Source organism: Bos grunniens, chromosome 16 (assembly GCF_055505025.1).
Source record: "Bos grunniens cultivar Pamir isolate PY7600 chromosome 16, Bosgru_T2T1.0, whole genome shotgun sequence".
NCBI classification, from domain to species: domain Eukaryota; kingdom Metazoa; phylum Chordata; class Mammalia; order Artiodactyla; family Bovidae; genus Bos; species Bos grunniens.
In genome coordinates, this window is record NC_141180.1 from 68,689,745 (window position 1) to 68,707,598 (window position 17,854).

The following is a 17,854-nucleotide window of genomic DNA, read 5'->3' on the forward strand; positions in this document are numbered from 1 at the left end:
AAGAGACACACCTCAAAACAGGGGACACATACAGACTGAAAGTGAAGGGCTGGAAAAAGATTTTCTATGCAAATAGGGACCAAAAGAAAGCAGGAGTAGCAATACTCATATCAGATAAAATAGACTTTAAAACAAAGGCTGTGAAAAGAGACAAAGATGGTCACTACATAATGATCAAAGGATCAATCCAAGAAGAAGATATAACAATTATAAATATATATGCACCCAACACGGGAGCGCTGCAATATGTAAGACAAATGCTAACAAGTATGAAAGGAGAGATTAACAATAACACAATAATAGTGGGAGACTTTAATACCCCACTCACACCTATGGATAGATCAACTAAACAGAAAATTAACAAGGAAACACAAACTTTAAACGATACAATAGACCAGTTAGACCTAATTGATATCTATAGGACATTTCATCCCAAAACAATGAATTTCACCTTTTTCTCAAGCACACATGGAACCTTCTCCAGGATAGATCACATCCTGGGCCATAAATCTAGCCTTGGTAAATTCAAAAAAATAGAAATCATTCCAAGCATCTTTTCTGACCACAATGCAGTAAAATTACAGAAGAAAAACTATTAAAAATTCCAACATATGGAGGCTGAACAACACGCTGCTGAATAACCAACAAATCACAGAAGAAATCAAAAAAGAAATCAAAATTTGCATAGAAACGAATGAAAATGAAAACACAACAACCCAAAACCTGTGGGACACTTTAAAAGCAGTCCTACGAGGAAAGTTCATAGCAATATAGGCATACCTCAAGAAACAAGAAAAAAGTCAAATAAATAACCTAACCCTACACCTAAAGCAACTAGAAAAGGAAGAAATGAAGAACCCCAGGGTTAGTAGAAGGAAAGAAATCTTAAAAATTAGGGCAGAAATAAATGCAAAAGAAACAAAAGAGACCATAGCAAAAATCAACAAAGCCAAAAGCTGGTTCTTTGAAAGGATAAATAAAATTGACAAACCATCAGCCAGACTCATCAAGAAACAAAGGGAGAAAAATCAAATCAATAAAATTAGAAATGAAAATGGAGAGATGACAACAGACAACACAGAAATTCAAAGGATCATAAGAGACTACTATCAACAATTATATGCCAATAAAATGGACAACGAGGAAGAAATGGACAAATTCTTAGAAAAGTACAACTTTCCAAAACTGTACCAGGAAGAAATAGAAAATCTTAACAGACCCATCACAAGCACAGAAATTGAAACTGTAATCAAAAATCTTCCAGCAAACAAAAGCCCAGGTCCAGGTCCAGACGGTTTCACAGCTGAATTCTACCAAAAATTTAGAGAAGAGCTAACACCTATCCTACTCAAACTCTTCCAGAAAATTGCAGAAGAAGGTAAACTTCCAAACTCATTCTATGAGGCCCCCATCACTCTAATACCAAAACCTGACAAGGATCCCACAAAAAAAGAAAAATACAGGCCAATATCACTAATGAACATAGATGCAAAAATCCTTAACAAAATTCTAGCAACCAGAATCCAACAACACATTAAAAAGATCATACACCATGACCAAGTGGGCTTTATCCCAGGGATGCAAGGATTCTTCAATATCCGCAAATCAATCAATGTAATACACCACATTAACAAATTGAAAAATAAAAACCATATGATTATCTCAATAGATGCAGAGAAAGCCTTTGACAAAATTCAACATCCATTTATGATAAGAACTCTCCAGAAAGCAGGAATAGAAGGAACATACCTCAACATAATAAAAGCTATATATGACAAACCCACAGCAAACATTATCCTCAATGGTGAAAAATTGAAAGCATTTCCTCTAAAGTCAGGAACAAGACAAGGGTGCCCACTTTCACCATTACTATTCAACATAGTTTTGGAAGTTTTGGCCACAGCAATCAGAGCAGAAAAAGAAATAAAAGGAATCCAAATTGGAAAAGAAGAAGTAAAACTCTCACTATTTGCAGATGACATGATCCTCTACATAGAAAACCCTAAAGACTCCACCAGAAAATTACTAGAACTAATCAATGATTGTAGTAAAGTTGCAGGATATAAAATCAACACACAGAAATCCCTTGCATTCCTATACACTAATAATGAGAAAACAGAAAGAGAAATTAAGGAAACAATTCCTTTCACCATTGCAACAGAAAGAATAAAATACTTAGGAATATATCTACCTAAAGAAACTAAAGACCTATATATAGAAAACTATAAAACACTGGTGAAAGAAATCAAAGAGGACACTAATAGATGGAGAAATATACCATGTTCATAGATTGGAAGAATCAATATAGTGAAAATGAGTATACTACCCAAAGCAATTTATAGACTCAATGCAATCCCTATCAAGCTACCAACGGTATTCTTCACAGAGCTAGAACAAATAATTCCACAATTTGTATGGAAATACAAAAAACCTTGAATAGCCAAAGCTATATTGAGAAAGAAGAATGGAACTGGAGGAATCAACCTACCTGACTTCAGGCTCTACTACAAAGCCACAGTCATCAAGACAGTATGGTACTGGCACAAAGACAGAAATATTGATCAATGAAACAAAATAGAAAGCCCAGAGATAAATCCTCGCACATATAGACAACTTATCTTTGACAGAGGAGGCAAGAATATACAATGGATTAAAGACAATCTCTTTAACAAGTGGTGCTGGGAAAACTGGTCAACCACTTGTAAAAGAATGAAACTAGAACACTTTCTAACACCATACACAAAAATAAACTCAAAATGGATTAAAGATCTAAACGTAAGACCAGAAACTATAAAACTCCTAGAGGAGAACATAGGCAAAACACTCTCCAACATACATCACAGCAGGATCCTCTATGACCCACCTCTCAGAATATTGGAAATAAAAGCAAAAATAAACAAATGGGACCTAATTAAACTTAAAAGCTTCTGCACAACAAAGGAAACTATTAGCAAGGTGAAAAGACAGCCTTCAGAATGGGAGAAAATAATAGCAAATGAAGCAACTGACAAACAACTAATCTCAAAAATATACAACCAACTCCTACAGCTCAATTCCAGAAAAATAAATGACCCAATCAAAAAATGGGGCCAAAGAACTAAATAGACATTTCTCCAAAGAAGACATACAGATGGCTAACAAACACATGAAAAGATGCTCAACATCACTCATTATCAGAGAAATGCAAATCAAAACCACTATGAGGTACCATTTCATGCCAGTCAGAATGGCTGAGATCCATAAGTCTACAAGCAATAAATGCTGGAGAGGGTGTGGAGAAAAGGGAACTCTCTTACACTGTTGGTGGGAATGCAAACTAGTACAGCCACTATGGAGAACAGTGTGGAGATTCCTTAAAAAACTGGAAATAGAACTGCCTTATGATCCAGCAATCCCACTGCTGGGCATACACACTGAGGAAACCAGAAGGGAAAGAGACACGTGTACCCCAATGTTCATCGCAGCACTGTTCATAATAGCCAGGACATGGAAGCAACCTAGATGCCCATCAGCAGATGAATGGATAAGAAAGCTGTGGTACATATACACAATGGAGTATTACTCAGCCATTAAAAAGAATACATTTGAATCAGTTCTAATGAGATGGATGAAACTGGAACCTATTATACAGAGTGAAGTAAGCTAGAAAGAAAAGCACCAATACAGTATACTAACGCATATATATGGAATTTAGAAAGATGGTAACAATAACCCTGTGTACGAGACAGCAAAAGAGACACTGATGTATAGATCAGTCTTACGGACTCTGTGGGAGAAGGAGAGGGTGGGGAGATTTGGGAGAATGGCATTGAAACATGTATAATATCATGTATGAAACGAGTCGCCAGTCCAAGTTCGATGCACGATACTGGATGCTTGGGGCTGGTGCACTGGGATGACCCAGAGGGAGGGTATGGGGAGGGAGGAGGGAGGAGGGTTCAGGATGGGGAACACAGGTATACCTGTGGCGGATTCATTTTGATATTTGGCAAAACTAATACAATATGGTAAATTTAAAAATAAAATAAAATTTAAAAAAAATAAAGATACACATTCTCAATGATTTGTTAAACTTTAATGTAAACTTCCAGATGTTCAAGCTGGTTTTAGAAAAGGTAGAGGAACCAGAGATCAAATTGCCAACATCCGCTGGATCATGGAAAAAGCAAGAGAGTTCCAGAAAAACATCTATTTCTGCTTTATTGACTATGCCAAAGCCTTTGACTGTGTGGATCACAATAAACTGTGGAAAGTTCTTCAAGAGATGGGAATACCAGACCACCTGATCTGCCTCTTGAGAAAGCTGTATGCAGGTCAGGAAGCAACAGTTAGAACTGGACATGGAACAACAGACTGGTTCCAAACAGGAAAAGGAGTACGTCAAGGCTGTATATTGTCACCCTGCTTATTTAACTTCTATGCAGAGTACATCATGAGAAACGCTGGACTGGAGGAAGCACAGACTGGAATCAAGATTGCCAGGAGAAATATCAATAACCTCAGATATGCAGATGACACTACCCTCATGGCAGAAAGTGAAGAGGAACTCAAAAGCCTCTTGATGAAAGTGAAAGTGGAGAGTGAAAAAGTTGACTTAAAGCTCAACATTCAGAAAACGAAGATCATGGCATCCGGTCCCATCACTTCATGGGAAATAGATGGGGAAACAGTGGAAACAGTGTCAGACTTTATTTCTTTGGGCTCCAAAATCACTACAGATGGTGACTGCAGCCATCAAATTAAAAGACGCTTACTCCTTGGAAGGAAAGTTATGACCAACCTAGATAGCATATTCAAAAGCAGAGACATTACTTTGCCAACAAAGGTCCGTCTAGTCAAGGCTATGGTTTTTCCTGTGGTTATGTATGGATGTGAGAGTTGGACTGTGAAGAAGGCTGAGTGCCGAAGAATTGATGCTTTTGAACTGTGGTGTTGGAGAAGACTCTTGAGAGTCCCTTGGACTACAAGGAGATCCACCCAGTCCATTCTGAAGGAGATCAGCCCTGGGATTTCTTTGGAAGGAATGACACTAAAGCTGAAACTCCAGTACTTTGGCCACCTCATGCAAAGAGTTGACTCATTGGAAAAGACTCTGATGCTGGGAAGGATTGGGGGCAGGAGGAGAAGGGGACGACAGAGGATGACATGGCTGGATGGCATCACTGACTTGATGGACGTGAGTCTGGGTGAACTCTGGGAGTTAGTGATGGACAGGGAGGCCTGGCATGCCGTGATTCATGGGGTCGCAAAGAGTCGGACACGACTGAGCGACTGAACTGAACTGAATGTAAGCTTCTGATGGTCTTAAAATGTAAGAAACCAATGTACAAGACCAAGAAAAAAATTAAACACTTGGCCAGAATTTCTATTTAGTCATATGTTGGAGTGATTTAGCTACATGTGGTCAGTTAAATCAAACATATGACCACAACCTAATAAAATAACTATGTATAAGACATTAGCACACTTGAGACATGTTTAGTCCTATTCAAGGGGAGTAGAATGTTTTTAGGGGAGTGGAATGTTTTTCTGTGTGTGTTTTTCTTGACAAAATAGGGACTTTAATCCCAAGTAAACTCTAGGAGACAGATGGTCTCTCCCCGCCTATAGATCAGGTCTCATAAAGTCATGAATATTTTTCTGTTTTAAAGTCAGACGTGGTATTTCAACAACTTTTTTATTATACCTTAGAACTAGAAACAACTGCCTTCAGAGACATTTTCCCATTCATCCTGAATCTTTTATCTTGTCCTCAAATGACCAGTCAGGAAAATCAGAAGAGTTTAACGTTCCAAGAGTCACAACAACGCTGTTCGGATAAGCACTGGGAGCCAGGACGTGTCGAAAAGAAGCTTTATTTCAGGAGATCACTAAAAGAGACTCATTAGCTAAATTTTTCAGTCAGTAAACGTGGTTTAAATATAAACGATAACATCAGTTCAACCTTCAGAACTTTTCCAATTCTAATTGCCTACAAGAATACCACAGGCTACTTACACTTAATCACTAGTAACCAACCTTTCTGCAGAAACCGCTCTTTCTGAAATACTTAAAGAATAATAAAGGACAACAGTCAGAAATGTAAAGACTCACAATTTTGACCTTTGTTATTTGCCTAGCACCCACTGAAAAACCCTTTAGCCTGACTGTGTTTACAAGTAATGTATGTCATTAATTTTGAGCAGAAGAAACAATTAGCACATAATCAGCTATCAATTATCCCAAGTCTAAGTCTCTCCTGGCTGGATCTGTCTTGTATTATTTTGACTTTTTTTTTTTAAGTAAGTGCTTAGGACCACATATTATTTTTCACAAAGAGAAAAGTACAAAACTGTACTGACCTATGTGACTTATAATGGTTAATAAACAATTTTAAAAAAGAAAAAAAAAAGTTGCAGTAAAACACATTGCTGATGTGGAATAGTCTCAGAAGGATAGGTGGTCATTGGTATGAAGACCTCACATAATGAGTCCAGAAGTATTCCTTCCTCTGTAACTTTTTGGAATAGTTTCAGAAGGATAGGTGTTTACTCTAAATGGTAGAATTCACATGTAAAGCCATCTGTCTTAGATTTTTGTTCGTTGGGAGTTTTTAAATTACTGATTCAATTTCAGTGCTGGGAATTGGTCTATTTGCATTTTCTATTTCTTCCTGGTTCAGCCTATGAGTATCTAAGAATATGTCTGTTTCTTCAAAGTTGTCCATTTTATAGGTGCAGAGTTACTGTCATGGTCCGGGCATCGGCTGGAAAAGAATTTCCAGACATGAAAGAGAATGAAAGGGAAATAAAGTTTATTAGGGTGGGAGATGCTGTTAGAACAGCAGGCCAGATCAAGGGAGAACTGACATTGAACAGGGGTCCTTAGTCCACTTTTATACCCAGGGTACAAGGAGTAGAATAAGGGTCTTGCAGGTCATTTGCTGATTGGATGAGGCACATATACTGGGTTGGGGGAAGAGTAGGGCAAATACCTTCTCCCTATGGAGTAGGAGGGGAGATAGGTTACACTGCTCAGGAGGACCTGAAATCCATTAATAGTTACAACATGGGGGAGGGAAAGACGATAAGGGTCTGGTTTTTCTGTTCCTGCATTCCAACACCCTCCTTGGTTTTACCTACTCTTTCATCCTTGGGTCACCACAGTTACTAACAGTAGCCTCTTAGGATCTTTTATATCCTTGTAACTTCTTTTTCATTTCTGATTTTATTGATTTGGGCCCTTTTTTTCTCAGTGAATTTGGCTAAAGGCTTATCAATTTTGTTTATTTCTTCAAAGAACAGCCTTTAATTTCTTGGATCTTTTCTATTGTTATTTTAGGTACCATAAAAATAGAAATTTACAGGCCAATATCACCAATGAATACAGTTGCAAAAATCCTCAACAATATACTAGCAAATGGAATCCAATAAGGATCATGAATCATGATCAACTGAAATTTATTCCAGGGATACAAGGATTTTTTTTTAATATCTCCAAACTAATCAAAGTGATACATCACATTAAAAAATTGAAGAATAAAAACCATATGATCACCTCAATAGATACAGAAAAAGCTTCTGATAAAATTCAACATCCATTTATGATAAAAATTCCCCAGAAAGTGGGCACAGAGGGAATATACTTCAACATAATAAGGGCCATATATGACAAACCCAAAGCTAACATCATACTGAACAGTGAAAAGCTGAAAGCATTTCCTCTAAGATCAGGAACAAAACAAGGATGCCCACTCTCATCACTTTTATTCAACATAGTTTTAGCAACAGCAATCAGAGAAAAAATAAAAGGAATTCAAATTGTAAAAGAAGTAGTAAAACCATCACTGTTTGCAGATGACAGAATATATATACAGAATATCCTAAAAATGCTACCAGAAAACTACTAGAGCTCATCAATGAATTAAATTAAGTTACATGATATAAAATTAATAGAGAAATGTCATATTTCTTTACACTAAAAATGAAATAGCAGAATCAGATATTAAGGAAACAATCCCATTGACTATTGAATCAAAAAGAATAAAATATCCAGAAATAAATGTACCTAAGGAAGCAAAAGACCTGTACTCCAAAACTTATAAGACACTGATGAAAGAAAATGAAGATCATACAAATGAAAAGATATACCGTGTTTTGGACTAAACAAATTAATATTGTTAAAATGACCATTCTATACCAGGCAATCTATAGATTCAACGCAATCCCTATCAAATTATCAGTGCCATTTTTTACAGTATTAGAACAAAAAAATTTTTTTTATTGCTGCTGCTGCTAAGTTGCTTCAGTCATGTCCAACTCCATGCGACTCCACAGATGGTAGCCCACCAGGCTCCCCTGTCCCTGGGATTCTCCAGGCAAGAACACTGGAGCGGGTTGCCATTTCCTTCTCCCATGTATGAAAGTGAAAACTCAAAGTGAAGTCGCTGAGTCATGTCCGCCTGTTAGTGACCCCATGGACTGCAACCTACCAGGCTCCTCCATCCATGGGATTTTCCAGGCAAGAGTACTGGAGTGGATTGCCATTTCCTTCTCCATTTTTTAGTTCTATGGAAACACAAAAGACTTTGAACACAAAACACAAAAGTCTTTGAAAAGACACAGTAATCTTGAGAAATAACAGAGCTGGAGTAGTCATACTCCCAGATTTTATACTGTATTACAAAGCTACAGTAATCTAGACAGTATGGTAGTGGCACAAAAGCAGAAATATAGATCAATGGAACAGCATAGAAAGTCCAGAGACACATCCATGCACCTACGGTCAATTAATCTACAACAAAGGAGGCTAGAATATAAAAGAATAGAATGGAAAAGACAGTCTCTTCAATAAGTGGTGCTGGGAAAACAGGACAGCTAAAGGATGAAATCAGAACATTCTCTAATACCATATATGAAAATAAACTCAAAATAGATTAAAGACCTAAATGCAAGACCAGATTACCATAAAACTCCTAGAGGAAAACACAGGCAGAACACTTTCTGACATATTGCAGCAATATTTTTTGGATCTATTTCCTGGAGTAATGGGATTAAAGATAAAAAATAAACAAATGGGGCCTCTGTGTGTGTGTGAGCTCAGTCACATCTGACTCTTTGTGATCCCATGGACTATAGCCAGCCAGGCTCCTCTGTCCGTGGAGTTTTCCAGGCAAGAATACTGGAGTGGGTTGCTAGTCCCTTCTCCACAGGATCTTCCCGACCCAGGGATGGAACCCATGTCTCTTAAATCTCCTACACTGGCAGGCAGATTCTTTACCATTACACCACCTGGGAAGCTTTATATCAGGCCTAATTAAACTAAAAAACTTTTGCACACCAAAGGAAACCATAAACAAAGTGAAAAGACAACCTACAGAATGGAAGAAAGTGTTTGCAAAGCAACTGACAAGGAATTCATTGCCAAAACACACAAATAGCTCATATGGTTCAATATCAAACAAACAACCCAATCAAAAAATGGGCAGAAGCTCTAAACAGACATTTCTCCAAAGAAGACAGATGACCAACAGGCACAAGAAAAAATGTTCAACATCACTAGTTATTCAAGAAATGCAAATCAAGATAATAAAGAGGTATTACCTCACATAAGTCACAATGGCCATCATCAAAACGTCTACAAACTATAAATGCTAAACAAGGTGTGGAGGAAAAGGACTTCCTACACTGTTGATGGGGATGTAAATTAGTGTAGCCACTAAGGAGAACAGTACGGAGGTTCCTTAAAAAACTAAAATCAGTTACCATATGATCCTGCAATTTCATTCCTGGGTGTATATCTGGAGAAAACCCATAATTTGAAAAGATACATGCACCCCAATGTTCACTGCAGCACTGTTTACAATACCCAGGACATGGAAGCAATCGAAATACCCATGAGCAGAGAAATGGATCAAGATGTGATACATATATACAGTGGAAAATTAGTCATTGAAAAGAATGAAACGATGCCATTTGCAGGAACATGGATGGACCTAGAGATTGTCATACTGAGTGAAGTAAGACAGAGAAGGAGAAATTTTGTATAACATCTCTTATATGCAAAATCAAAAATGAAACACCACCAATGAATTTATTTAGAAAACAACAGATTCGCAGACTTAGAGATGAACTTATGGTTGCCAGGGGGGAAAGATGGAAGGAAGGGATAGTTAGGGAGTTTGGGATCAACATGTTCACATGGCTATATTTAAAATGGATAACCAATGTACAGCACAGGGAACTCTGCTCAATGTTATGTGGCAGCCTGGATGGGGAAGAGTGGATACATGTATATGGATGGCTGAGTCCCTTTGCTGTCCACCTGGAACTACCAAACATTGTTAATCAGCTAGAGTCCAATATAGAATAGAAAGTTTTTTAAAAATATATTGCTGAAAAAGATGAAAGAAATCAGGTACGAAATGGTAATTAGCCTGGGTAATTCCTATTTTGTGAATTCTTTGAGTAATTGCCAGATTAAGGACACGTGCATGTGTGCATGCTGAGTCACCTCAGTTGTGTCCGACTCTTTGCGACCCCATGGACTGAAACCCATCAGACTCCTCTGTTCATGGGATTCTCCAGGCAAGAATACTAGAATGGGTTGTTCTTCCCTTCTCCAGGACATTATGGACATATGATTATTCAATTTGCCAACTGATTTTCTCAGTGTGCATCTACAAGGTTTGGTTTTCCTGTAAGTTCTTCCTTTATAAAATAGAGATGATATTGCTCCTTCCTTATTCTTTCTTTTTATTTGCAGGAGTAGAAAAAGCACTGAATCAGGATTCAGGAAAATCATTCTAGTACTAGAATGTCATCTACTAACTACTTGACATCAGACTAACCTCAGAAAAACAGAAGCTTTTAAGTTTAATTAGGTCCCATTTGTTTATTTTTGCTTTTATTTCCAATATTCTGGGAGGTGGGTCATAGAGGATCCTGCTGTGATGTATGTCGGAGAGTGTTTTGCCTATGTTCTCCTCTAGGAGTTTTATAGTTTCTGGTCTTACGTTTAGATCTTTAATCCATTTTGAGTTTATTTTTGGGAGAAAATAATAGCAAATGAAGCAACGGACAAACAACTAATCTCAAAAATATACAAGCAACTCCTACAGCTCAACTCCAGAAAAATAAATGACCCAATCAAAAAATGGGCCAAAGAACTAGACATTTCTCCAAAGAAGACATACAGATGGCTAACAAACACATGAAAAGATGCTCAACATCACTCATTATCAGAGAAATGCAAATCAAAACTACTATGAGGTACCATTTCACGCCAGTCAGAATGGCTGCGATCCAAAAGTCTACAAGCAATAAATGCTGGAGAGGGTGTGGAGAAAAGGGAACTCTCTTACACTGTTGGTGGGAATGCAAACTAGTACAGCCACTATGGAGAACAGTGTGGAGATTCCTTAAAAAACTGGAAATAGAACTGCCTTATGATCCAGCAATCCCAGTGCTGGGCATACACACTGAGGAAACCAGAAGGGAAAGAGACACGTGTACCCCAATGTTCATCGCAGCACTGTTCATAATAGCCAGGACATGGAAGCAACCTAGATGCCCATCAGCAGATGAATGGATAAGAAAGCAGTGGTACATATACACAATGGAGTATTATTCAGCCATTAAAAAGAATACATTTGAATGAGTTCTAATGAGATGGATGAAACTGGAACCTATTATACAGAGTGAAGTAAGCCAGAAAGAAAAACACCAATACAGTATACTAATGCATATATATGGAATTTAGAAAGATGGTAACAATAACCCTGTGTACAAGATTGCAAGAGAGACACCAATGTATAGATCAGTCTTATGGACTCTGTGGGAGAGGGAGAGGGTGGGGAGATTTGGGAGAATAGCATTGAAACATGTATAACATCATGTATGAAACGAGTCTCCAGTCCAGGTTCGATGCACGGTACTGGATGCTTGGGGCTGGTGCACTGGGACGACCCAGAGGGAGGGTAGGGGAGGGAGGAGGGTTCAGGATGGGGAACGCGGGTATACCTGTGGCGGATTCATTTCGATATTTGGCAAAACTAATACAATATTGTAAAGTTTAAAAATAAAATTAAATTAAAAAAAAAGAAAGAAAAACAGAAAAAAAAATACAGACTAACCTCAGTATCTTCATTTTTAAAATATAGAGTAGTGCTATTCTCCTTTTCTATTAATACTTCATATAGCTTTATAACCATGAAATGAGATAAGACACAGGAGAACAATCTCAAATTGTAATATCCTATATAAAAGTGAGGTGGTATTATTAGCAGGACTTTACAGTCAAAGCTAAAGACTATTAGGGCCAACGAATAACTTGTCACAGCTTTATAGATCTTAGATGAATTAGTTTTTAATGACTCCAAGTATTCATTTTTCCCTAACCCCATGCATATGTATCTGTCAACAGTCACTGGCATGATGTTTCAGAAGCCTAATTCTTATTCCATGAAAGTCTGACAGGCCCCAAAAGGATAAAAATCTGGCCTATGTAAATGCCAATACTCAAATATATGATAGTGCGCATATCAGAGAGTTCTAAAACGTATTTCAGAAGAGCCAACTGCTTTCTCAAGTAGCAGAATTAACACAGATCTTATTGATTTCCACTTCTCTAATTATTAACTGGCCACGCTCTTAGACCATCGTTTAGCAGTCCATCTTTCCTATTGGCATCAACTTCATGACATTCTGGGCTCCCCAGGTGGCACTAGTGGTAAAGAACCTGCCTGCCAATGCAGGAGATGCAAGAGACATGGGTCAAGATGATCCCCTGGAGGAGGAAATGGCAATACCCTCCAGTATTCTTGCCAGGAGAATCCCATGGACAGAGGAGCCTGGTGGGCTACAGTCCATGGGGTCATAAAAACTGGACACATCTGAGCACTAGCTTCATGACATTCTGCATCTTTTTGCAAATTTTGCTATTAGGTTTTTCATTATATTTGCATTATGTTATTAGTTGTTAATTACCAGAACTTCTGTTAAACAGGGAGAGAGTTCTCAGTATAAAATTGGTTTTCATTAGTGGATGTTTTCCTGTTTTGATGGCTTTTGCATCCTTGTGCACTCAGTGTGGAGACTAATAATAATGAATAATCAGATAAAGAGGACACCCTATTCCTGTTTTGTTCTGAGAATAAAAATGAAATTATTTATTGAAATTCCTCAATAAATGCTGCTTCCTGGTATTTTTAAAGACAGAAGGCAGTAAGCAGAAGCCATTAGGCAGAAAAAGAAGAGACACAAGAAGTAACCAGCCATGGAATAGGAAGCAGAGAGAAGGTGCTGAGTCACAGGCATGACGGACAGGTGGAATCTCCCTCGGCTCCCAGAGCTGCCCCTAATTCTGAGCACTTGCTCAGAGTTTCCTGGCTCTCCATTCAGACTGTGTGTCCATCCTGACAATAGACTGCTATCACCCAGGGCAATGAGGATGCCTCAACCGTGAAATAATCAAACATGCCAATGGGATCTCTTTGTTAAATTTTGGTCAACCAGACTTGCTTCTGGGGAGGTACAGACAAAAGAAGCATTCCTTCCACTGAATGAAAGAGTCCTTTTCTTTTCTGATTTAACTCAGTCTCTTAATCGTTCTCTTCCTTCAGTTTCAACAGACTCCAAAGGACGCTTTCTCCAAACTTCAAGGGAAAAATAAAACAGTTTCGGTAATATAGTGTGTCCAGCACTCCCCAATTTGCAAAGTATTTTATTTCACATCCACAAGAGGAGAATATAAAAATAACAAACTCTAGGAATGGAATCTAGGGATTTTCATTTTTAATGAGACTTAATGACTAGTCAATCCTTTTATTTCACTTGCTAAATGAAAATCAAATTCCATTTTACCCTCCTAGGAATGTCTGCACATCATCTGAACTAATACTATGGATGTTTAAACACTCTTGAATCACACATGTATAAGCAAGCTCTTGGTTTGTTACATAAATTACTAATATCATTCATGGGTTTTCTATTAATTAAATCATTATTTCATTCAGCAATTACACTGACCATGCAATTACAATGTTCCCAATAATGTATTCAAGGGTGGATTTCACTAGCTCAACCATCACAATCAGCTTTTTACAGACCATAATTACACAGCCAGGGTATCCATGAGGAAACCTAACTGTTGACAACCCAAACTGAGCTTCCCACAGAAACATTAGTTCTACAGTGAAATGGTTACAGACTTAGAATTCAAATCCTGGCTCTGCAAGAAATCACTTGCTTCTTCATCTCTCCAAGCATCTGTAAGATGGAGATAACAGCACCTACCTCACAGAGGTGTAATGGTAAGAGATGATGAAAATGTATGTAAAATGTCTGGTCAGTGGTTGGCACATATAATAGGTGTTCAATAAACAAAACCTATTGTCATTATTACTAAAGGGCCAGGCTTTTTTCCAAGGAAGATTGTTAAAAACTCCATTACTATTATCATTAATGTTCTCATTTTTCAAATGGAGAAGACTTAAGCTCAGAGAAGTTAAATTCTTCATTCATGTAACAAATGTGGCCAGCCCTTACTGTGTGCCAGACTGGGGCCGGTCTCCACAGGAACAGGGATGCAGAAGACAGAGCCTCTGACTTCAAACACCCACTGTCTTACAGAGAAAACAGGAAGAAGCTGACGGCCCCTGAAGAGGGAAGCACAGGGCTGTGGTAGCACAGAAGTGAGCTCACTCAGGATGCAGGTAGTGGAGGAGGCTCCCCAGATGGGGTGTCCCCCCTGAGTCATGAGGGAAGTAACGTGGCAAAAGCAGTTAACCACTAGCAGCCTGTCTTTAATGAAACCAAACCCTTGTCTCAAGACCTGTGAACTTCCAGGAGGAGTACCACAGCTTCTTTGATTACATTCAGTTAACAAGGAATTTGTTCAGTTCAGTTCAGTTATTCAGTTGTATCCGACTCTTTGTGACCCCATGAACCACAGCACACCAGGCCTGCCTGTCTATCACCAACTGCCGGAGTCTACCCAAACCCATGTCCATTGAGTTGGTGATGCCATCCAACCATCTCATCCTCTGTCGTCCCCTTCTCCTCCCACCCTCAATCTTTCCCAGCATCAGGGTCTTTTCAAATGAGTCAGCTCTTCACATCAGGTGGACAAAGTACTGGAGTTTCAGCTTTAATATCAGTCCTTCCAATGAACACCCAGGACTGATCTCCTTTAGGATGGACTGGTTGGATCTCCTTGCAGTCCAAGGGACTCTCAAGAGTCTTCTCCAACACCACAGTTCAAAAGCATCAATTCTTTTGCACTCAGCTCTCCTTATAGCCCAACTCTCACATCCATACATGACTGCTGGAAAAACCATAGCCTTGACTAGACCAACCTTTGTTGGCAAAGTAATGTCTCTGCTTTTTAATATGCTGTCTAGGTTGGTGACAACTTTCCTTCCAAGAAGTAAGTGTCTTTTAATTTCATGGCTGCAATCACCATCTGCAGTGATTTTGGAGCCCCCAAAAAATAAAGTCAGCCACTGTTTCCACTGTAGCACTTGCTTGATGGAAAAGTCTGTACTGGGTGGCAACAAAGGTGACTAATTATAGTTATCTCAACGGGATATAAAACAGACATACAGATGCCCAACTCAACCAACACCTAACATACGCCTGATGTTCAAAACCAGATGCTGGATGTTCTGCTGGAGTTCTCGCCTAGTTCTCAGGTTCTCAGTGTGGATGCCAGGGATTCCTCACACGCCCTGCAGAAACAGGGCAAAACACTGCCCACACTGTGAATTCCACCAAGCCGCAGAGCCAGGCTATATTATTCGCCACCTCATGTGTAAATTCCCTGGTGGCTCAGACAGTAAAAGCATCTGCCTTGCAATGTGGGAGGCAGGGTTCAATCCCTGGGTTGGGAAGATCCCCTGGAGAAGGAAATGGCAACCCATTCCAGTACTCTTGCCTGGAAAACCCCAAGGACGGAGGAGCCTGGTAAACTTTACAGTCCATAGGGTCACAAAGAGTCAGACACGACTGAGCGGCTTCACTTTCACTTTCATGTGTAAATTGTAATATAAATTCTTTAATAAATATCTGATTGTGCATGTTAAGTCACTTCAGTAATGCCCAGCTCTTTGTGACCCTATGGACAGTAGCCCACCAGGCTTCTCTGTCCGTGGGATTTTCCAGGCAAGAATACTGGAGTGGGTTGCCATGCCCTCCTCCAGGGCATCGTCCTGACCCAGGGATGGAACCCACATATGTCTCCTGCATTGGCAGGCAGGTTCTTTAGCACTAGCTCCACCTAGGAAGCCCCAAATATCTGCTTAGCACATATTAAAACGAACATCTTTTATCACTTGTAAGTGCTATGAATTCTATATTTCACTGTGCACAGTGTTTTTGCTTACTTGAAACTGTTTACAGTGGAAAGTATTTAAAATATTTCATTTAAGGTATCTATATCTTTACAATTGTTTTTCTTTAGTTTTATTTTGAGTGCTTTCTTCAGCAGATTTGAGGATCAGAATTATGCTTGCCTCAAAAAAATTCTTGGGCAAACTTCCTGCCACCTTGTGCTTTGGAGCAATATAGGAATTACCAGACCCTTAGTGGTTTTATTCAGTTCACTGAAAAATCCACTGAAGCCTGGTCACGACTCACTCACAGCAGTGCTCCCGCCGCAGCACAGACTCACCTTCAGGCGCCCTCTCAACGCTGCACTCCACACAAGCACTGAGGGAGAAACACCATGGGTCAGTTATTTTCAGTCTTCCTTTATTACATGTGGAATGTAAAAAACAGAACAAATGAACGAACATGACAAGGCAGAAACAGACTCACAGATACAGAGAACAAACTGGTTACCAATGAGGAGAGGGAACGGGGCAGGACTCATGAAGGGGATTAAGAGGGACAGACTGCTGGGGAGAAAGGGAGATACAAAGACGTAACTTACAGCACAGGGAATGCAGCCAACATGTCATAACTTCACATGAGTATAATCTATAAAAATACGGAATCACTCTGTTCTACACCTGAAATTAATGTTGCAAATCAACTATACTTCAATTTAAAAAAGAAAGAAGAAATTAAGACAAGTCCTTTTCTGTGTATGACTTTGACCACATCCCACATATTTTTATACGTGATCACTCCATCTTAATGATTTCTAAATAGCCTTTGAATCTTACCTTTATTTCTTCCTTGGCCTACAAGTTCTTCATTTAGTACACTCTCCATATAAAGCAAAACTCAGGAAACATATTATTAATATGTGGGCTTCTGGTACAACCTCTAAAGCAATGTAATTTTACCTTCACACATGACCCTTATAGCACACCTCTATCGCTTGAAAAAGGAAACTTTCTCAGGTTATACTGAGGATGCCATCCACTTACTTCTCAAGAGATACCAACTTTACTGCCGTTCAAGTCTGATAGGTTTTTTCTTCCTATTTTCCTTCCTTTGGTCCTTTCTGTTTCACAAATTCCCAAGTTCCGTATTTCTCATATGTCAATGGCATATTTTCCTCTTTTCCAGCAGTACTACAAAGCTTCCTGTTTTATTTTCTTCTCTTTTTAACTCTTCTCACATTTCAGTGGATTTTGGGGAAGAGAAGGAGGTAACTGCACAGGCTCAAGATAAGACCTTAAAGCAAAAATCCAGAATTTTTTTAAACTCTTTCAAGTGCTACCCGATGGGTCACACTCTTCATAAGGCTTTCCTACTTGTTCTCCTCTTCTTGAACCTAAGAAAATTATATAAACTGATAATTGTACATATTATTATTATATATTATAATTTATCATAAAGTTGAACATTATAATCCAAATAATGCAATAGTGCTTATATGTGAACAGAAATTAGCTTAAAGCAGTACAAGTACAAAGGAAATTATTTTC

General features: G+C 38.7%; 1 protein-coding gene across 7 annotated transcripts in view; it reads right to left on the bottom strand.

The window, feature by feature from the left end:
* The window catches only part of LOC147356961 (uncharacterized), a 356,040-nt gene that overhangs the window by 326,264 nt on the left and 11,922 nt on the right, over positions 1–17,854 (bottom strand). For all 7 annotated transcript variants that reach the window (XM_086345354.1, XM_086345349.1, XM_086345353.1 and 4 more), the window contains exon 3: positions 16,648–16,685. In XM_086345354.1, the coding sequence (XP_086201480.1) occupies positions 16,648–16,685 (38 nt within the window). The remainder of the gene's footprint in view (positions 1–16,647; positions 16,686–17,854) is intronic.